General features: G+C 46.5%; 1 protein-coding gene across 3 annotated transcripts in view; it reads left to right on the forward strand.

The window, feature by feature from the left end:
• Positions 1–22,793, forward strand: part of LOC139382877 (URB1 ribosome biogenesis homolog) — a 73,961-nt gene that overhangs the window by 15,545 nt on the left and 35,623 nt on the right. For all 3 annotated transcript variants that reach the window (XM_071127120.1, XM_071127121.1, XM_071127122.1), the window contains 14 exons: positions 1,231–1,347; positions 2,064–2,180; positions 3,168–3,306; positions 7,119–7,289; positions 9,358–9,557; positions 9,732–9,950; positions 11,336–11,728; positions 12,434–13,322; positions 13,690–13,900; positions 19,554–19,740; positions 20,054–20,112; positions 20,423–20,613; positions 22,496–22,606; positions 22,683–22,746. In XM_071127120.1, the coding sequence (XP_070983221.1) occupies positions 1,231–1,347; positions 2,064–2,180; positions 3,168–3,306; positions 7,119–7,289; positions 9,358–9,557; positions 9,732–9,950; positions 11,336–11,728; positions 12,434–13,322; positions 13,690–13,900; positions 19,554–19,740; positions 20,054–20,112; positions 20,423–20,613; positions 22,496–22,606; positions 22,683–22,746 (3,068 nt within the window). The remainder of the gene's footprint in view (positions 1–1,230; positions 1,348–2,063; positions 2,181–3,167; positions 3,307–7,118; positions 7,290–9,357; positions 9,558–9,731; positions 9,951–11,335; positions 11,729–12,433; positions 13,323–13,689; positions 13,901–19,553; positions 19,741–20,053; positions 20,113–20,422; positions 20,614–22,495; positions 22,607–22,682; positions 22,747–22,793) is intronic.

Below are 22,793 nucleotides of genomic sequence, written 5' to 3' on the forward strand. Positions count from 1 at the left end.
GGTTCAGGGTTCAGGTGAGATGGTTATAGACCGGGTTCAGAGTTCAGGTGAGATGGTTATAGACCGGGTTCAGAGTTCAGGTGAGATGGTTATAGACCGGGTTCAGAGTTCAGGTGAGATGGTTATAGACCGGGTTCAGGGTTCAGGTTAGATGGTTATAGACCGGGTTCAGGGTTCAGGTGAGATGGTTATAGACCGGGTTCAGAGTTCAGGTGAGATGGTTATAGACCGGGTTCAGAGTTCAGGTGAGATGGTTATAGACCGGGTTCAGAGTTCAGGTGAGATGGTTATAGACCGGGTTCAGGGTTCAGGTTAGATGGTTATAGACCGGGTTCAGGGTTCAGGTGAGATGGTTATAGACCGGGTTCAGAGTTCAGGTGAGATGGTTATAGACCGGGTTCAGAGTTCAGGTGAGATGGTTATAGACCGGGTTCAGAGTTCAGGTGAGATGGTTATAGACCGGGTTCAGGGTTCAGGTGAGATGGTTATAGACCGGGTTCAGGGTTCAGGTGAGATGGTTATAGACCGGGTTCAGAGTTCAGGTGAGATGGTTATAGACCGGGTTCAGAGTTCAGGTGAGATGGTTATAGACCGGGTTCAGGGTTCAGGTTAGAATGGAGCAGACTGTTGGTGGTGTGTTTAATATCCCCTATAAGGAGCATGGAACAGACCAGGGGTTGAACTGTCTGCTATCTCCTACAGTGGCTTCCAAGGAAATGTGAGACTATGGAAACAGTAAATGGCTGTTATTTGCAGGGGCCCAACTTTGGTTTTTAGAAGTGGTAGGGATAAACTTGTGGGGTCTGGGGGTGCTCCCTCGGATAATTTGCTAACCTCCCCTGTTATTGTTATGGGGGGGGGGGCACTAACGTCAGAGGGCTGTAAACGCCAGAGGGCACCGGGCTGTAAACGCCAGAGGGCTGTAAACGCCAGAGGGCACCGAGCTGTAACGCCAGAGGTCTGTAAACGCCAGAGGTCTGTAAACGCCAGAGGTCTGTAAACGCCAGAGGTCTGTAAACGCCAGAGGGCACCGGGCTGTAAACGCCAGAGGTCTGTAAACGCCAGAGGGCGCCGAGCTGTAAACGCCAGAGGGCTGTAAACGCCAGAGGGCTGTAAACGCCAGAGGGCTGTAAACGCCAGAGGGCTGTAACGCCAGTTTTGCCCCTAGTTATTTGTGAAGTCTCCTTTTATAACCTTGAAGACATTTCATTTTGCTCCTTCCGTTGTCAGGATCACGTGGAGACGAGCTCTGGGGAGAAGTCTGTGTTCTTCCTGCTCCTCAAGATGTTTGTGAGCAGCAACAACAACAGCCACCTGAAAATGTCCACCAGGAAACTGGTGGTGAAGGTGAGCGAAGACCTACTGCCTCCGTTCCATCCGGGTTTGAATCACACACGGGCTTTGTCCTAAATGGCACTCCATTCCCTGACATAGTGCACTACTTTTGACCAGTGGTGTAAAGTACTTAAGTAAAAAAAATATATACTTTTAAAGTACTACTTAAGTATTTATTTTGGGGGTATCTGTACTTTACTTTTCTATTTATATATATATTCGTTTTTTTTTTTTACTATTTATAACTTTTACTTCTCTTACATTCCTAATTAAAATAATGTCTGTACATTTTCCCCGACACCCAAAAGTTCTCGTTACATTTTGAATGTTTAGCAGGACAGCTTTTACTTTTACTCAAGTAGTATTTTACTGTGTGACTTTCACTTTTACTCAAGTAGTATTTTACTGTGTGACTTTCACTTTCACTCAAGTAGTATTTTACTGTGTGACTTTCACTTTTACTCAAGTAGTATTTTACTGTGTGACTTTCACTTTTACTCAAGTAGTATTTTACTGTGTGACTTTCACTTTTACTCAAGTAGGACCATTGAGTACTTTTACCCATAGTGGTTTCAAAAGTAGTGCCCTAATATATATATATACAGAATTTAGTATGCCCTCTGACTCTTGAATGCGCCCAACCTGGTAAAAAGGAATTGTAGTGTACTTATTAAATACATCTACTGTGACTTCCTGTCAACTCCTTGGTCTTCGTTGTTTGGAATTAGGTGCTGAAGGACAGTGGAGTGTTTGAGTACACCTGGTCTGAGCTGGAGCTGTGGCTGAAACACCTGGACAGACTACAGACAGACCAGCAGGACACGGTCATACACTTCCTGGAGAGGGTCAGTCACCTGATACATCAATCAATCATAGATGCCCTCAATCGATCAATCTATCGTTATGCTACGATCGTCGTCATAAAGTAGCATACAATAAATACATCTCTCGACGCCTTCATACCCGAGGCCTTCCGCGCTTAGGGATTGATTCATTAGTTGATTGTGTTATGCTATTTATGATACAGGATGTGTGTGTGTGTGTGTCTCTTCTCTGTGATGTGTGTGTGTGTGTGTGTGTGTGTGCCTCTCTTCTCTGTGATGTGTGTGTGTGCCTCTCTTCTCTGTGATGTGTGTGTGTGTGGGTGTGTCTCTTCTCTGTGATGTGTGTGTGTGTGTGTGTCTCTTCTCTGTGATGTGTGTGTGTGTGTGTGTCTTCTCTGTGATGTGTGTGTGTGTGTGTGTGTGTCTCTTCTCTGTGATGTGTGTGTGTGTGTGTGTGTCTTTGTGACGTGTGTGTGTGTGTGTGTCTCTTCTCTGTGATGTGTGTGTCTTCTCTGTGATGTGTGTGTGTGTGTCTTTGTGATGTGTGTGTGTGTGTGTCTTTCTTCTCTGTGATGTGTGTGTGTGTGTCTGTGATGTGTGTGTGTGTCTCTTCTCTGTGATGTGTGTCTCTTCTCTGATGTGTGTGTGTGTCTCCTCTGTGATGTGTGTGTGTGTGTGTCTCTCTTCTCTGTGATGTTTGTGTGTGTGTGTGTGTCTCTTCTCTGTGATGTGTGTGTGTGTCTCTTCTCTGTGATGTGTGTGTGTGTGTGTGTGTCTCTTCTCTGTGATGTGTGTGTGTCTCTTCTGTGATGTGTGTGTGTGTGTCTCTTCTCTGTGATGTGTGTGTGTGTGTCTCTTCTCTGTGATGTGTGTGTGTGTGTGTGTGTGTGTGTGTGTGTGTGTGTGTGTGTGTGTCTCCTCTGTGATGTGTGTGTCTCTTCTCTGTGGTGTGTGTGTGTTCCCAGGTGATGGTATGTAACCCTGTGATGTGTGTGAATGTCCCCCCAGGTGCTCATGTGTCTGGTGTGTAACCCCTACACCTACACAGACAAGGTGGCCAGTCTTGTCCAGGAGGCAGCCTACCTACAGGCCAATCTTAGCGGACAGGACGGAGACACCGCCAGCATCCCCATCTCACACATAGACGGTTGGTGACTCCTACATCATCCCCATCTCACACATAGACGGTTGGTGACTCCTACATCATCCCCATCTCACATAGACAGTACTGTGAAAAAGTTATTGTGTATTGTTGATACTAAATATTATCAGATCTTCAACCAACACCTAATATTAGATTAAGGGAACCTGAGTTTACAAATAAGAAGAAAAAATAAATATATATATATATTTATTTAACAAAGTTATGCAACACCCAATTCCCCTGTGTGAAAAAGTAATTGCCCCCTTACACTCAATGACTGGTTATACCACCTTCTGGCTATTTTGACTCATCTGTCCATAGAACATTCTTCCAAGAGTCCATTTTATGTCTGGCCAGAACCAAACACTGCATTCCACAGTAAGAACCTTATACCAAAAGTCAAGAATGGTGGTGGTTGTGTGATGGTCTGGGGGATGCTTTGCTGCCTCAGGACCTGGACGACTTGCCTTGATACCATAGGAACCATGGAATCCCGATCAGTATCGGTGAATTCTACAGGAGAATGTCAGGCCGTCGGTCTGTGAGCTGAAGTGTAGCTGAGTCATTGCCTTGATACCATAGGAACCATGGAATCCCGATCAGTATCGGTGAATTCTACAGGAGAATGTCAGGCCGTCGGTCTGTGAGCTGAAGTGTAGCTGAGTCATTGCCTTGATACCATAGGAACCATGGAATCCTGATCAGTATCGGTGAATTCTACAGGAGAATGTCAGGCCGTCGGTCTGTGAGCTGAAGCTGAAGTGTAGCGGAGTCACGCAGCAAGACAAGAATCCAGAACACACAATCAAGTCTATATGAAAATGGTTAAAAAGCAACAAATTTGAAGTTTTGGAATGGCCTAGTCCAAGTCCAGACCTAAACCCGATTGAGATGTTGTGGCAGGACTTGAAACAAACAGTTCATGCTTAAAAACCCACATTTGGCAATTACCTTTTCACACATGGGAATTGAGTGTTGTGTACTGTGCATTTGGAAAGAATTCAGACCTCTTGACTTTTTCCACATTTTGTTACGTTACAGCCTTATTCTAAAATGGATTTAAAAAAAAAAGTTTCCCTCATCTTCACACAATACCCCACCAATGACAAAGCGAAAACAGACTTTTAGATTTTTTTTTTTTTTAGCAAAATTAATACACATTTCTAAACAGAAATGTCTGATTTACATAAGTATTCAGACCCTTTGCTATGAGACTCGAATTTGAGCTCAAGTTTATCCTGTGTCCATTGATCGTCCTTGAGATGTTTCTACAATTTGATTCAATTGATTGGACATGATTTGGAAAGGCACCCACCTGTCTATATGAGGTCCCACAGTTGACAGTGAATGTCAGAGCAAAAACCAAGCCATGAGGTCGAAGGAATTGTGTCAAGGCACAGATCTGGGGAAGGGTACCAAAACATTTCTGCAGCATTGAAGGTCCCCAAGAACACAGTGGCCTCCATCATTCTTAAATGGAAGTTTGGAACCACCAAGACTCTTCCTAGAGCTGGCCGACCGGCCAAACTGAGCAATTGGTGGAGAAAGATCTTGGTCAGGGAGGTGACCAAGAACCCGATGGTCACTCTGATAGATCTCCAGAGTTCTTCTGTGGAGTTGGTTGTCCTTCTGGAAGGTTCTCCCATCTCTGCAGCACCACAATCAGGTCTTTATGGTAGAGTGGCCAGATGGAAACCACTCATCAGTAAAAGACACTGTCCTTCAGGCACCTAAAGGACTCTGGCCACCCCACATAGCCTGGTTCCTCTCTAGGTTTCTTCCTAGGTTGAGGCCTTTCTAGGGAGTTTTTCCTAGCCACCGTGCTTCTACACCTGCATTACTTGCTGTTTGGGGTTTTAGGCTGGGTTTCTGTACAGCACTTTGAGATATCAGCTGATGTACAAAGGGCTATATAAATACATTTGATTTGATTTGACCATGAGAAACAAGATTCTGTGGTCTGATGAAACCACGATTGAAGTCTTTGGCCTCAATGCCAAGCGTCACGTCTGGTGGAAACCTGGCACCATCCCTACGGTGAAGTATGGTGGTGGCAGCATGCTGTGTTTCAGCGACAGGGACTGGGAGACTAGTCAGGATCAAGGGAAGGATGAACGGAGCAAAGTACAGAGACATCCTTGATGAAAACCTGCTCCAGAGTGCTCAGGACCTCAGACTGGGGCAAATGTTCACCTTCCAACTGGACAATGACCCTAAGCACACTGCCAAGACAACACATGAGTGGCTTCGGGACAAGTCTCTGAATATCCTTGATTGGCCCAGCCAGAGCCCAGACTTGAACCAGATCGAACATCTCTGGATAGACCTGAAAATAGCTGTGCAGCGACACTCCTCATCCAACCTGACAGAGCTTGAGAGGATCTGCAGAGAAGAATGGGAGAAACTCCCCAAATACAGGTGTGCCAAGCTTGTAGCGTCATACCCAAGAAGACTTGAGGCTGTAATCGCTGCCAAAGGTGCTTCAACAAAGTACTGAGTAAAGGGTCTGAATACTTATGTAAATGTCATATTTCCATTTTTTTTTTTTTTTTTTTTTACATTTGCAAACATTTCTCGAAACCTGTTTTTGCTTTGTCATTGACGGGTATTGTGATGTCATTATGGGGTATTGTGATGTCATTTTAGGGTATTGTGATGTCATTATGGGGTATTGTGATCTCATTTTAGGGTATTGTGATGTCATTTTAGGGTATTGTGATGTCATTTAGGGTATTGCGATGTCATTTTAGGGTATTGTGATGTCATTTTAGGGTATTGTGATGTCATTATGGGGTACTTGTGTGTAGATTGATGAGGGGGGGGAAAAAACCTATTTTAATTCATTTTAGAATAAGGCGAGAACAAAATGTGGGAAAAGTCAAGGGGTCTGAATACTTTCCAAATGCACTGTAACTTTATTTAATTTACAAAGTATACATGTTTTTTATTTGTCAACTCCGGTTCCATTTGTCTTAACATTCAGTATCAAAAAATATATCAAAACATTTAGAAAATCGTAAAGGGGCCAATCGTTTTTCATGGCACTAAAGATGGTTGGTGATTACTACATACTTACTACAGTACATCTCCATTTCACGCCTGTTGTCTTCCACGGTTCTTTCCATTCTCCTTCGACCTCTCTCATCAACGAGTTGGTTTCTACCCACAGGACTGCCGTTGACTGGATGTTTGTTTGTTTGTCGCACCGTTCTCTGTAAACCATAGACACTGACACTGCGTGAAAAGCCCAGGAAGCCGTTTCTGAGATACTGGAACCTGGCACCGACGATGCCACGCTCAAATTCGCTTAGGTCACTCATTTAGCCCGTTTTAACATTCAATCAAACAGTAACTGAATGTCTCGATGCCTGTCTGCCTGCTTTATATAGGAAGCCACGGCCACGTGACTCACTGTCTGTAGGAGCGAACCATTTTGGTGACAGGGTGGTGTACCTAATATACTGGCCACCGAGTGTGTGCGTGCGTGTTCTATCCATGCAGGCTTTCGCGCGCTACCTGAGACATGAAACAGATGGGTGGGAGGGCATACATCCTGGCGCCACGTCATTTTGCCTAAATGGATCATGGAAACATTTTATTCAACACCTAGGTGTTTAAAAAATAAATAAATAAAGAAAGAAAATAATCGACACGACAGTTAATTAGAAACGCACCACAGCAGGCAATTATTTTCTATGTGAACTTCCTAAAATGTCGACCAAAAACAATCCCTGTATAAGTTAATGGAAACATAGCTAGCTAGTGAAGACTAAGCCTTGGCCTGGTGGGAAACATTGTGCTGCTTGTGTCTCTAGACGTGCTGGACATGGTTGACGTGATCATGGAGGGCAGCGAGGGGGAGACGGAGGAGCTGGGCCCGGCGCTTAGTGATGACCTCATCCTCCAGACCTTCCCTTTCAGTGCCGTGGTACCTGCTGTCCTGGAGGCCAGGAACAAACTACCTGCTACCTACAGAACGGAGAAAGGTAAACTACTAAAGGTCTGGCTGTCTGGCTGGCGGACTGTCTGTCTGGCGGACTGTCTGTCTGGCGGGCTGTCTGTGGCTCTTTCAAACACTCACAGCCTTGTTTGTGTGTATTCATAGATGTGTATAATATAATGTGTATTTGACCCTAGGGGTGGTGTGTAATGTAATGTTGTGTATTCATAGATGTGTATAATGTAATGTTGTGTATTAATAGATGTGTATAATGTAATGTTGTGTATTTGACCCTAGGGAGGGTGTATAATGTAATGTTGTGTATTTGACCCTAGGGAGGGTGTATAATGTAATGTTGTGTATTTGACTCTAGGGAGGGTGTATAATATAATGTTGTGTATTTGACTCTAGGGAGGGTGTATAATGTAATGTTGTGTATTTGACTCTAGGGAGGGTGTATAATGTAATGTTGTGTATTTGACTCTAGGGAGGGTGTATAATGTAATGTTGTGTATTTGACCCTAGGGAGGGTGTATAATATAATGTTGTGTATTTGACCCTAGGGAGGGTGTATAATGTAATGTTGTGTATTTGACCCTAGGGAGGGTGTATAATGTAATGTTGTGTATTTGACCCTAGGGAGGGTGTATAATGTAATGTTGTGTATTTGACCCTAGGGAGGGTGTATAATGTAATGTTGTGTATTTGACTCTAGGGAGGGTGTATAATATAATGTTGTGTATTTGACTCTAGGGAGGGTGTATAATGTAATGTTGTGTATTTGACTCTAGGGAGGGTGTATAATGTAATGTTGTGTATTTGACTCTAGGGAGGGTGTATAATGTTGTGTATTTGACCCTAGGGAGGGTGTATAATATAATGTTGTGTATTTGACCCTAGGGAGGGTGTATAATGTAATGTTGTGTATTTGACCCTAGGGAGGGTGTATAATGTAATGTTGTGTATTTGACTCTAGGGAGGGTGTATAATGTTGTGTATTTGACCCTAGGGAGGGTGTATAATGTAATGTTGTGTATTTGACCCTAGGGAGGGTGTATAATGTAATGTTGTGTATTTGACCCTAGGGAGGGTGTATAATGTAATGTTGTGTATTTGACCCTAGGGAGGGTGTATAATGTAATGTTGTGTATTTGACCCTAGGGAGGGTGTATAATGTAATGTTGTGTATTTGACTCTAGGGAGGGTGTATAATATAATGTTGTGTATTTGACTCTAGGGAGGGTGTATAATGTAATGTTGTGTATTTGACTCTAGGGAGGGTGTATAATGTAATGTTGTGTATTTGACTCTAGGGAGGGTGTATAATGTAATGTTGTGTATTTGACCCTAGGGAGGGTGTATAATGTAATGTTGTGTATTTGACCCTAGGGAGGGTGTATAATGTAATGTTGTGTATTTGACTCTAGGGAGGGTGTATAATATAATGTTGTGTATTTGACTCTAGGGAGGGTGTATAATGTAATGTTGTGTATTTGACTCTAGGGAGGGTGTATAATGTAATGTTGTGTATTTGACTCTAGGGAGGGTGTATAATGTTGTGTATTTGACCCTAGGGAGGGTGTATAATATAATGTTGTGTATTTGACCCTAGGGAGGGTGTATAATGTAATGTTGTGTATTTGACCCTAGGGAGGGTGTATAATGTAATGTTGTGTATTTGACTCTAGGGAGGGTGTATAATGTTGTGTATTTGACCCTAGGGAGGGTGTATAATGTTGTGTATTTGACCCTAGGGAGGGTGTATAATGTTGTGTATTTGACCCTAGGGAGGGTGTATAATGTAATGTTGTGTATTTGACCCTAGGGAGGGTGTATAATGTAATGTTGTGTATTTGACTCTAGGGAGGGTGTATAATGTAATGTTGTGTATTTGACTCTAGGGAGGGTGTATAATATAATGTTGTGTATTTGACTCTAGGGAGGGTGTATAATGTTGTGTATTTGACCCTAGGGAGGGTGTATAATGTAATGTTGTGTATTTGACCCTAGGGAGGGTGTATAATGTAATGTTGTGTATTTGACTCTAGGGAGGGTGTATAATGTTGTGTATTTGACTCTAGGGAGGGTGTATAATGTGTTGTTGTGTATTTAAGGTGTAATATACGACTACATGGCAACAGTCCTATGTGACGTGCTCCACTGTCAGAGAGACCCTCTGCCCCTCAGCCTGGCTCTTCTACAGTACGACAAAGAGCTGAACTCCTCTGAAGACCCTGGGCCCCCCCATCACTCCATCATTCACCTACATCACTACTACACAACATGGCTGCCCCAACAGGCCCGGGAACCTCTGGTCAGAACACCTCCCCTCTCATCACGGTCATACAGATATAACTGTTATTATCATGTTCATAAGTGTTCATAATAAGGTTATTGGTAAAGTGTTGTTATTCTTATATTATTATTATTATATTATTATGTGTCCACAACCAACCTCCTGTTCGATCGTCTCTCCTCTGTCCGACAGTTCCAATCCTGTGAAAGCCCTTTCCATGTCTCTCCTAGTCCGGTGACCTTCACTGGTCTACTGAAGACGGCCTACACCCAGGGGGCCTCTGCCCTGCTAGAAGACTCCTTCCGACGGAGACTGGAGAAGAGTCTGGTCACTATGGAGATGGCCGAGTATCCTGTTGCAGCCAAGCAGATCCTGCTGTACATCAAAACCACTGTGGACAACTTCAGCATGGTACGGAGAAACACTCACCTAACCTGTATGAGCGCTGCTTTATCGAGCCGCATCTACCATGACTAGCTCCTAACACGTTGTCTCCTGTCTCTCCACCTCTCTTAACACGTTGTCTCCTGTCTCCTGTCTCTCCACCTCTCCTAACACGTTGTCTCCTGTCTCTCCACCTCTCCTAACACGTTGTCTCTCCACCTCTCCTAATACGTTGTCTCTCCACCTCTCCTAATACGTTGTCTCTCCACCTCTCCTAACACGTTGTCTCTCCACCTCTCCTAACACGTTGTCTCTCCACCTCTCCTAACACGTTGTCTCTCCACCTCTCCTAACACGTTGTCTCTCCACCTCTCCTAACACGTTGTCTCCTCTCTCTCCACCTCTCCTAACACGTTGTCTCTCCACCTCTCCTAACACGTTGTCTCTCCACCTCTCCTAACATGTTGTCTCTCCACCTCTCCTAACACGTTGTCTCTCCACCTCTCCTAACACGTTGTCTCCTGTCTCTCCACCTCTCCTAATACGTTGTCTCTCCACCTCTCCTAATACGTTGTCTCTCCACCTCTCCTAATACGTTGTCTCTCCACCTCTCCTAACACGTTGTCTCTCCACCTCTCCTAATACGTTGTCTCTCCACCTCTCCTAATACGTTGTCTCTCCACCTCTCCTAATACGTTGTCTCTCCACCTCTCCTAATACGTTGTCTCTCCACCTCTCCTAACACGTTGTCTCTCCACCTCTCCTAACACGTTGTCTCTCCACCTCTCCTAACACGTTGTCTCTCCACCTCTCCTAACACGTTGTCTCTCCACCTCTCCTAACACGTTGTCTCTCCACCTCTCCTAATACGTTGTCTCTCCACCTCTCCTAACATGTTGTCTCTCCACCTCTCCTAACACGTTGTCTCTCCACCTCTCCTAACACGTTGTCTCCTGTCTCTCCACCTCTCCTAACACGTTGTCTCCTCTCTCTCCACCTCTCCTAACACATTGCCTCCTGTCTCCTGTCTCTCCACCTCTCCGAACACGTTGTCTCTCCACCTCTCCTAACACGTTGTCTCTCCACCTCTCCTAATACGTTGTCTCTCCACCTCTCCTAACACGTTGTCTCTCCACCTCTCCTAACACGTTGTCTCTCCACCTCTCCTAACACGTTGTCTCTCCACCTCTCCTAACACGTTGTCCCCTGTCTCTCCACCTCTCCTAACACGTTGTCTCCTGTCTCTCCACCTCTCCTAACACGTTGTCTCCTGTCTCTCCACCTCTCCTAACACGTTGTCTCCTGTCTCTCCACCTCTCCTAACACGTTGTCTCCTGTCTCTCCACCTCTCCTAACACGTTGTCTCCTGTCTCTCCACCTCTCTTAACACGTTGTCTCCTTTCTCTCCACAGTTGTCTATAGACACAGGGCTGCTGGAGCTCAATGTCCTAATGGGAGTTCTCCAGGGGCTGGTGTTGAGGCTTCAGAGCCCACAGGAACCAACTGAGGAAGAGCCCATGGTCGAAGGAGAGACTGAGCCCATGGTCGAAGGAGAGACTGAGCCCATGGTCGAAGGAGAGACTGAGCCCATGGTCGCTACTCAGAAGGCAGCGGAGACAGCGGAAACCATGGCTGTGGATCCCAAGGTGGCGGCGGAGACGGAGCCAATAGCTATGGACCAGGACACAGCCACTGTAGTAGATCCAGCCAAGGCAGCAGAACCCAAAGCTGTGGACCTCCTGAATGGATCAGAGCTCTTCCTGGAGGTCAACCCGTCCTCTGAAGCAGAGGACGACCACAGCCTGGTAGGTACCAGTAGCCCTTTTACCCGAGGTAGTATACCAGATATATAATAGTCAGAATCCAAACTCTTCGTACCAACGTCAAAAAGAAAGGAGGACCAAGACTCGGTGTCCTTCGTCAGGGAGTCTTCGTACCATATCAAAAAGAAAGGAGGACCAAGACTCCGTGTCCTTCGTCAGGGAGTCTTCGTACCATTCCAAAAAGAAAGGAGGACCAAGACTCCGTGTCCTTCGTCAGGGAGTCTTCGTACCATATCAAAAAGAAAGGAGGACCAAGACTCCGTGTCCTTCGTCAGGGAGTCTTCGTACCATTCCAAAAAGAAAGGAGGACCAAGACTCCGTGTCCTTCGTCAGGGAGTCTTCGTACCATATCAAAAAGAAAGGAGGACCAAGACTCCGTGTCCTTCGTCAGGGAGTCTTCGTACCATTCCAAAAAGAAAGGAGGACCAAGACTCCGTGTCCTTCGTCAGGGAGTCTTCGTACCATATCAAAAAGAAAGGAGGACCAAGACTCCGTGTCCTTCGTCAGGGAGTCTTTGTGACAAATAGAGTTGTAGCCTTGTTCCTCTTTGTTTACTGTAGCTCAATAACTTATCCCTTGTGGATTTGGGATATTTCTCGTTGACTTTTTGTTCTGGTGATGTGATATACTGTATCCTTTTCCCTGACCTGTGTGTGTGTGTGTGTGTGTGTGTGTGTGTGTGTGTAGGTGGTGTTGTCAGTGCTGAGTTCCATCCTGAAGCACCCGTGTATCGAGCAGTGGTTCCTGTCTCTGGAGTTGTCCTCTGTCCCTCCTACCTCCCTCAACCCCGTCAGGCTGAAGCTGCTGTGTGCTCAACTGTCTGACTGCATCCTGGGTCTATTACAGTCCTCTGCCTCCGTCCTTCGACCCCTGAACTCCCTCCATCTCCTCTCCCCCTACCTAGAGGCTGTATCAAGGGCTCTGCTCAGAGAGCTGGGGGAGACTGGGGAGAGGAGGGAGACCGACAAGGAGTCCCGGCCTGTGAGAGCCTTCATGGCCTTGCATGCCTACATGGAACCCCCTCTCCTCCAGGAGCTGGTCTCTTCCCTTCTCCTCCTCCCCAAGGAGACCCTCATCACCCTGCGGGAGGGTGACGGGGAGGGAGAGGAGGACAGAGAGAAGAGCCCCAGAGCAGCGGAGCTCAGTGTCTACGGACGCACGGCTCTACAGGTCCTCACTGAGACCACCTCCTCCTCTGACGCCTCTTCATCCGGCTCCCCTGTCCTCCTCCTCTCCCAGGCTCACCTCCAAGGCCTGGCCACCCTGCTCCTCTCCTGCTCCAGCCCGTCTCTGGAGACCTTCCTCCTGCAGGCCCTGAGGACCCAGCCAGGCAACGCTAAACTCCTCCATACTGACATCCTGCTCCAGTGTCTCCGGGGGCCTCTTACTGCAGCCACCCAGGCCCTCGGGGTAGCTCTGCTGCAGAACTGCTCTGCTCACAGGCTCTGCTTCGAGGTGTGGTGCCTGCAGCCGCAGCACCTGGAGACACTGGCAGACCAGACGGAGACATTCCTACCGCTGGTCAACAGTTACCTGCGGACTGCAGCCAGAGAGGACCCCACCAGGCCTAAAGAAGGTAGGTGGTTGTGGTCTCGTCTGCTGTGTCAAACTCATTGTTACCGTATTTATGTTAGACTGGCAGCTGTCGGGGGGGGGGGGGGTCTGTCAGGGGGGGGTCTGTCGGTGTCTGTCAGCGGGGGGTCTTTCGGGGGGGGTTTGTCGGGTCTGTCAGGGGGGTCTTTCAGGGGGGGGTCTGTCGGGTCTGTCAGGGGGGGTCTGTCGGGTCTGTCAGTGGGGGTCTGTCAGGTGGGTCTGAATCCTAACTTCCACTTAGTTAGTCTCTCATTGACATTTAATGCTTGACTTAAGAAGTGAAAGTGCATGTTTTGGTTCTTAACTATCACAGTCACCATGTTGTTTGACATGCCCATGTGGTCCCACAGTTCAGACAGCGGTGCTGAAGGCCCTGAAGAAGGCCCTGTTCCCCAGGCTGAGCCTCTCTGTGCTGGGGCAGGAGACAGGGGAGGCCCTGGGGGCTGTGGAGGTTGTGGAGGCTCTGTCTAGTCTGGTTAGACTGACAGCTAAGGTCAAGGACATCAGAGAGCTCATCGCCTCCCTGCCTGCTGCCCTGCAGAAACTAGACGGCTTTGAGAGGTAATATGTCTGTACAGGTATTACCTCAATAAAACACAGCCGAATTCTACAGGTGTAGTAGACCTTACTTTGAAATGTTTACTTACAAGACCTTAACCAACAATACAAAAAAATGTACTAATTAACCAAAGTAAAAAATGTAAGAGAAACAATAAAATGACAATAGCGAGGCTATATACAGGGTATTACGGTACAGAGTCAATGTGGAGGCTATATACAGGGTATTACGGTACAGAGTCAATGTGGAGGCTATATACAGGGTATTACGGTACAGAGTCAATGTGGAGGCTATATACAGGGTATTACGGTACAGAGTCAATGTGGAGGCTATATACAGGGGGTACTGGTACAGAGTCAATGTGGAGGCTATATACATGGTATTACGGTACAGAGTCAATGTGGAGGCTATATACAGGGTATTACGGTACAGAGTCAATGTGGAGGCTATATACAGGGTATTACGGTACAGAGTCAATGTGGAGGCTATATACAGGGTATTACGGTACAGAGTCAATGTGGAGGCTATATACAGGGTATTACGGTACAGAGTCAATGTGGAGGCTATATACATGGTATTACGGTACAGAGTCAATGTGGAGGCTATATACAGGGTATTACGGTACAGAGTCAATGTGGAGGCTATATACAGGGTATTACGGTACAGAGTCAATGTGGAGGCTATATACAGGGTATTACGGTACAGAGTCAATGTGGAGGCTATATACAGGGTATTACGGTACAGAGTCAATGTGGAGGCTATATACAGGGTATTACGGTACAGAGTCAATGTGGAGGCTATATACAGGGGGTACCGGTACAGAGCCAATGTGGAGGCTATATACAGGGTATTACGGTACAGAGTCAATGTGGAGGCTATATACAGGGTATTACGGTACAGAGTCAATGTGGAGGCTATATACAGGGTGTTACGGTACAGAGTCAATGTGGAGGCTATATACAGGGGGTACCAGTACAGAGTCAATGTGGAGGCTATATACAGGGTATTACGGTACAGAGTCAATGTGGAGGCTATATACAGGGTATTACGGTACAGAGTCAATGTGGAGGCTATATACAGGGTATTACGGTACAGAGTCAATGTGGAGGCTATATACAGGGGGTACCGGTACAGAGTCAATGTGGAGGCTATATACAGGGTATTACGGTACAGAGTCAATGTGGAGGCTATATACAGGGTATTACGGTACAGAGTCAATGTGGAGGCTATATACAGGGGGTACCGGTACAGAGTCAGTGTGGAGGCTATATACAGGGGGTACCGGTACAGAGTCAATGTGGAGGCTATATACAGGGTATTACGGTACAGAGTCAATGTGGAGGCTATATACAGGGTATTACAGTACAGAGTCAATGTGGAGGCTATATACAGGGTATTACGGTACAGAGTCAATGTGGAGGCTATATACAGGGTATTACGGTACAGAGTCAATGTGGAGGCTATATACAGGGTATTACGGTACAGAGTCAATGTGGAGGCTATATACAGGGTATTACGGTACAGAGTCAATGTGGAGGCTATATACAGGGTATTACGGTACAGAGTCAATGTGGAGGCTATATACAGGGGGTACCAGTACTGAGTCAATGTGGAGGCTAAATACAGGGTGTTACGGTACAGAGTCAATGTGGAGGCTATAAATAGGGTGTTACGGTACAGAGTCAATGTGGAGGCTATATACAGGGGGTACCGGTACAGAGTCAATGTGGAGGCTATATACAGGGGGTACCGGTACAGAGTCAATGTGGAGGCTATATACAGGGGGTACCGGTACAGAGTCAATGTGGAGGCTATATACAGGGTATTACGGTACAGAGTCAATGTGGAGGCTATATACAGGGTATTACGGTACAGAGTCAATGTGGAGGCTATATACAGGGTATTACGGTACAGAGTCAATGTGGAGGCTATATACAGGGTATTACGGTACAGAGTCAATGTGGAGGCTATATACAGGGTATTACGGTACAGAGTCAATGTGGAGGCTATATACAGGGTATTACGGTACAGAGTCAATGTGGAGGCTATATACAGGGGGTACCAGTACTGAGTCAATGTGGAGGCTAAATACAGGGTGTTACGGTACAGAGTCAGTGTGGAGGCTATATACAGGGTATTACGGTACAGAGTCAATGTGGAGGCTATATACAGGGTATTACAATACAGAGTCAATGTGGAGGCTATATACAGGGTATTACTGTACAGAGTCAATGTGGAGGCTATATACAGGGTATTACGGTACAGAGTCAATGTGGAGGCTATATACAGGGTATTACGGTACAGAGTCAATGTGGAGGCTATATACAGGGTATTACGGTACAGTCAATGTGGAGGCTATATACAGGGTATTACGGTACAGAGTCAATGTGGAGGCTATATACAGGGGGTACCAGTACTGAGTCAATGTGGAGGCTAAATACAGGGTGTTACGGTACAGAGTCAATGTGGAGGCTATAAATAGGGTGTTACGGTACAGAGTCAATGTGGAGGCTATATACAAGGGGTACCGGTACAGAGTCAATGTGGAGGCTATATACAGGGGGTACCGGTACAGAGTCAATGTGGAGGCTATATACAGGGGGTACCGGTACAGAGTCAATGTGGAGGCTATATACAGGGGGTACCGGTACAGAGTCAATGTGGAGGCTATATACAGGGGGTACCGGTACAGAGTCAATGTGGAGGCTATATACAGGGGGTACCGGTACAGAGTCAATGTGGAGGCTATATACAGGGGGGTACCGGTACAGAGTCAATGTGGAGGCTATATACAGGGGGTACCGGTACAGAGTCAATGTGGAGGCTATATACAGGGGGTACCGGTACAGAGTCAGTGTGCAGGGGTACAGGTTAGTAATGAGACTATAAACAGGGGGTACCGGTACCGAGTCAGTGTGCAGGGGTACAGGTTAGTAATGAGACTATATACAGGGGTTACTGGTACAGAGTCAATGTGGAGGTTATGTACAGGGGGTACCGGTACAGAGTCAATGTGGAGGTTATATACAGGGGGTACCGGTACAGAGTCAATGTGCAGGGGTACAGGTTAGTATTGAGACTATATACAGGGGTACAGGTTAGTAATGAGACTATATACAGGGGTACAGGTTAGTAATGAGACTATATACAGGGGTACAGGTTAGTAATGAGACTATATACAGGGGGTACAGGTTAGTAATGAGACTATATACAGGGGTACATGTTAGTAATGAGACTATATACAAGGGGTACAGGTTAGTAATGAGACTATATACAGGGGGTACAGGTTAGTAATGAGACTATATACAGGGGTACAGGTTAGTAATGAGACTATATACAGGGGGTACAGGTTAGTAATGAGACTATATACAGGGGGTACAGGTTAGTAATGAGACTATATACAGGGGGTACAGGTTAGTAATGAGACTATATACAGGGGGTACAGGTTAGTAATGAGACTATATACAGGGGGTACAGGTTAGTAATGAGACTATATACAGGGGGTACAGGTTAGTAATGAGACTATATACAGGGGTACAGGTTAGTAATGAGACTATATACAGGGGGTACAGGTTAGTAATGAGACTATATACAGGGGGTACAGGTTAGTAATGAGACTATATTCAGGGGGTACAGGTTAGTCGAGGTAATTGAGGTAATTTGTACAGTAGGTAGGGGTGAAGTGACTATACATAGATAATAAACAGTGAGTAGCAGCAGTGTAAAAACAAAGGGGGAGGGGTCAATGTAAATAGTCCGGGTGGACATTTAATTAATTGTTCAGCAGTCTTCTGGCTTGGGGTTAGAAGCTGTTCATCAGTCTGATGTCTTGGGGTTAGAAGCTGTTCAGCAGTCATATGGCTTGGGGTTAGAAGCTGTTCAGCAGTCTTATGGTTTGGGGTTAGAAGCTGTTCATCAGTCTGATGTCTTGGGGTTAGAAGCTGACCAGCAGTCTTCTGGCTTGGGGGTAGAAGCTGTTCAGCAGTCTGATGTCTTGGGGTTAGAAGCTGTTCAGCAGTCTGATGTCTTGGGGTTAGAAGCTGTTCAGCAGTCTGATGTCTTGGGGTTAGAAGCTGTTCATCAGTCTGATGTCTTGGGGTTAGAAGCTGACCAGCAGTCTTCTGGCTTGGGGTTAGAAGCTGTTCAGCAGTCTGATGTCTTGGGGGTAGAAGCTGTTCAGCAGTCTGATGTCTTGGGGTTAGAAGCTGTTCAGCAGTCATATGTCTTGGGGTTAGAAGCTGTTCAGCAGTCTGATGTCTTGGGGTTAGAAGCTGACCAGCAGTCTTCTGGCTTGGGGTTAGAAGCTGTTCAGCAGTCTGATGTCTTGGGGGTAGAAGCTGTTCAGCAGTCTGATGTCTTGGGGTTAGAAGCTGTTCAGCAGTCATATGTCTTGGGGTTAGAAGCTGTTAATCAGTCTGATGTCTTGGGGTTAGAAGCTGACCAGCAGTCTTCTGGCTTGGGGGTAGAAGCTGTTCAGCAGTCTGATGTCTTGGGGTTAGAAGCTGTTCAGCAGTCTGATGTCTTGGGGTTAGAAGCTGTTCAGCAGTCTGATGTCTTGGGGGTAGAAGCTGTTCAGCAGTCTGATGTCTTAGAAGCTGTTAAGGAGCCTCTTGGACCTTGACTTGGTGCTCCGGTACCGCTTGCCGTGCGGTAGCAGAGAGAACAGTCTATGACTGGAGTCTTTGACAATTTTTTGAAACATTTTTGGGCCTTCCTCTGACACCACCTGGTATAGAGGTGCTGGATGGCAGGAAGCTTGGCCCCAGTGATGTACTGGGCAGTTCGCACTACCCTCTGTAGCGCCTTACGTTTGGATGCCGAGCAGTTGCCAAACCAAGCGGGGATCTGACCTCCTCCCTATAGGCTGTCTCGTCGTTGTCGGTGATCAGGCCTACCACTGTAGTGTCGTCAGCAAACTTAATGATGGTGTTGGAGTCGTGTTTGGCCACGCAGCCATGGGTGAACAGGGAGTACAGGAGGGGACTGAGCACCCACCCCTGAGGGGCACCATCCCTCGGATCAGCGTGGCAGATGTGTTGTTGCCTACCCTCACCACCTGGGGGCGACCCGTCATGAAGTCCAGGATCCAGTTGCAGAGAGAGTGGTTTAGTCCCAGGGTCCTTAGCTTAGTGATGAGCTTTGAGGACACTATGGTGTTGAACGCTGAGCTGTAGTCAATGAATAGCATTCTCACATAGGTGTTCCTTTTGTCCAGGTGGGAAAGGGCAGTTTGAGATTGCGTCATCTGTGGATCTGTTGGGGCGGTATGCAAATTGGTTGGTCTTCGGTTTCCGGGATTATGGTGTTGATGTGAGCCATGACCAGCCTTTCAAAGCTCTTCATGGCTACCGACATGGCGGTAGTCATTTAGGCAGGTCACCTTCGCTTCCTTGGGCTCAGGGACTCTGTGATGGTCTGTCATGTATTTATTACAGACTCGGTCAGGGAGAGGTTGAAAATGTCATCTTCGTTCGAGGTGAGAAGCTCTTTTTGGTCATAAGAGACACGGTAGCGGCAACATTTATGTATAAAATAAGTTATAGACAACGGGGGTCATCCCCTCCGGTGCCATTTATTAGGAAGTCAGCCTATTTCAGTTAAACACACATCTACTAAGTTTACAAGGTGTATTTCTCTCTCTGTCACTCCCTTCAGATGGCAGCTGGTGGACCCCATCAGTGCTGTGCTGTCTGTCTGTCCCGAGGAGCTAGAGTTGTGGAGGACTTCGGTGCTCTCTGCTGCCCTCCGGTGGCTGAGCTCTTCCTACGGTCACAACAGAGACCAGAACACGGCACCACTCACACAGGAGGACAGCATACTGAATAGACTGACTGAACTGCTGGTGGGTCCACAGTCTATCATGCTGTCTATCACCTGTTGTCCGCATCACAAATGACTCTCTATTCTTTATATAAATGCGCTACTGTTGACCAGAGGTCATGAGATGTTTTCAGTTGATATGTCAACTTATATGATATGTCTTATCCAGAGCGACTTACAGTAGTGAGTACATGTGTTTTTCGTACTGGTCCCCTTGTGGGAATCAAACCCACAACCTTTCGCGTTACAAGTGCCATGCTCTACCAACTGAGCCACGCGGGACTTACAGTGGTAACTCAGAAACAAACTTTTATATATTTTTTTTCCCCCCTCAGACTTTTCCAGAAGACATCACAGCAGCAGAATGGAACAGCTTTGTCAAGGCTGGACTGAAGTAAGCTCCTTTATTCAGACACAACTCTTCTGTTGAATATACATGTATATCATGTCTGTCGGGGGGGTCTGTCGGGTCTTTCGAGGGGGGGGGGTCTGTCGGGTCTGTCGAGGGGGGGGGGGGGGGGGGGGGGTCTGTCGGGTCTGTCAGGGTGGGGGTCTGTCAGGGGAGGCTTGTCGGGTCTGTCAGGGGGGGTCTGTCAGGGGTCATGTGATTTATCTAACCTTTTATTTCTCCAGGTTAGTCTGAGATGTATTTTCCTCTTGACATATTCATGTCTAGTGTTTATGGAGAATCTTTTCCTTCCCAGGTGTCGCTACAGAGACCCTAACTTCCTGAGCACCCTAAACAGGATGTTGGATCTGATGTATGGAGGTAGTGAAGGACCTAAAGACCTGGTTCCTCTACCTACCATCCACATGATGGCCTCCAGCCACTCCCTGTTCCTACCCATCATGCTGGGAGACGAGGAGGACCTTAGTGGGAACACACAGGTTAAAGGTACAGAACAGGACCTTAGTGGGAACACCTTAGTGGGAACACACAGGTTAATGGTACAGAACAGGACCTTAGTGGGAACACCTTAGTGGGAACACACAGGTTATAGGTAGAGAACAGGACTTTAGTGGGAACACCTTAGTGGGAACACACAGGTTAAAGGTACAGAACAGGACCTTAGTGGGAACACACAGGTTAAAGGTACAGAACAGGACCTTAGTGGGAACACACAGGTTAAAGGTACAGAGTTGGGGGCCCAGTTGCCCAGCACCAGTTATCTTGGGGGGGGTTTGCCCAGCACCGGTTATCTTGGGTAGGGGGGGGGGTTGCCCAGTACCGGTTATCTTGGGGGGGGGTTGCCCAGCACCGGTTATCTTGGGTGGGGGGGGGTTGCCCAGCACCGGTTATCTTGGGTGGGGGGGGGGGTTTGCCCAGCATCGGTTATCTTGGGTGGGGGGGGTTGCCCAGCACCGGTTATCTTGGGTGGGGGGGGTTGCCCAGCACCGGTTATCTTGGGTGGGGGGGGGGTTTGCCCAGCACCGGTTATCTTGGGTGGGGGGGGTTTGCCCAGCACCGGTTATCTTGGGGGGGGGGGGGGGTTTGCCCAGCACCGGTTATCTTGGGGGGGGGGGGGGGGTTTGCCCAGCACCGGTTATCTTGGGGGGGGGGGGGGGGGGGGGTTGCTCATTTTCTCCGTTCACTTCCAGATCCATACCGATACAACTATAATGGTCAGGTATATGTAATGTATGTAACACACTGAACACTATGTAACACACTGAACACTATGTAACACACTGAACACTATGTAACACACTGAACACTATGTAACACACTGAACACTATGTAACACACTGAACACTATGTAACACACTGAACACTATGTAACACACTGAACACTATGTAACACACTGTACACTATGTAACACACTGTAGACTGTATGTAACACACTGAACACTATGTAACACACTGTAGACTGTATGTAACACACTGTAGACTATGTAACACACTGTATGTAACACACTGGACACTATGTAACACACTGAACACTATGTAACACACTGTAGACTGTATGTAACACACTGTAGACTATGTAACACACTGTATGTAACACACTGAACACTATGTAACACACTGTAGACTGTATGTAACACACTGAACACTATGTAACACACTGAACACTATGTAACACACTGAACACTATGTAACACACTGTACACTATGTAACACACTGTAGACTATGTAACACACTGTATGTAACACACTGAACACTATGTAACACACTGTAGACTATGTAACACACTGTATGTAACACACTGAACACTATGTAACACACTGTAGACTATGTAACACACTGTAGACTGTATGTAACACACTGTAGACTATGTAACACACTGTATGTAACACACTGAACACTATGTAACACACTGAACACTATGTAACACACTGAACACTATGTAACACACTGTATGTAACACACTGAACACTATGTAACACACTGAACACTATGTAACACACTGTAGACTGTATGTAACACACTGTAGACTATGTAACACACTGTATGTAACACACTGTACACTATGTAACACACTGAACACTATGTAACACACTGAACACTATGTAACACACTGTAGACTGTATGTAACACACTGAACACTATGTAACACACTGTAGACTGTATGTAACACACTGAACACTATGTAACACACTGTACACTATGTAACACACTGTACACTATGTAACACACTGTACACTATGTAACACACTGTACACTATGTAACACACTGTACACTATGTAACACACTGTATGTAACACACTGTAGACTGTATGTAACACACTGTACACTAGTTAACACACAGTTCTCTGTCTGCTCTCTCTTCCAGAGGCCCTGGTCTCTCTCCTGCTCAGCCTAGTGAAGAGAAGTCCTGCTGTCTGTAGCAGCAGCCACTTCGTAGTCCTACTGGGAGGGTACGGCGCTACTCTCAGTACTACAGGTAACAGAGCTGTTCCTTCTGTGTGCTTTTAAATGTCTTCTGTTCTACAGTCGGCTGACACGTCTTTTCTGTGCAGATCAGAATCTGTTACTGCTGCTGCAGGAGTACGAACGAAACGGCATCAGTCTGGTAGACTTTCAGTAAGTTTCTTTATTTTGAATTATCTTTCATCTCAATAAGTTGTGTG

Source organism: Oncorhynchus clarkii, chromosome 24, assembly GCF_045791955.1.
Source record: "Oncorhynchus clarkii lewisi isolate Uvic-CL-2024 chromosome 24, UVic_Ocla_1.0, whole genome shotgun sequence".
NCBI classification, from domain to species: domain Eukaryota; kingdom Metazoa; phylum Chordata; class Actinopteri; order Salmoniformes; family Salmonidae; genus Oncorhynchus; species Oncorhynchus clarkii.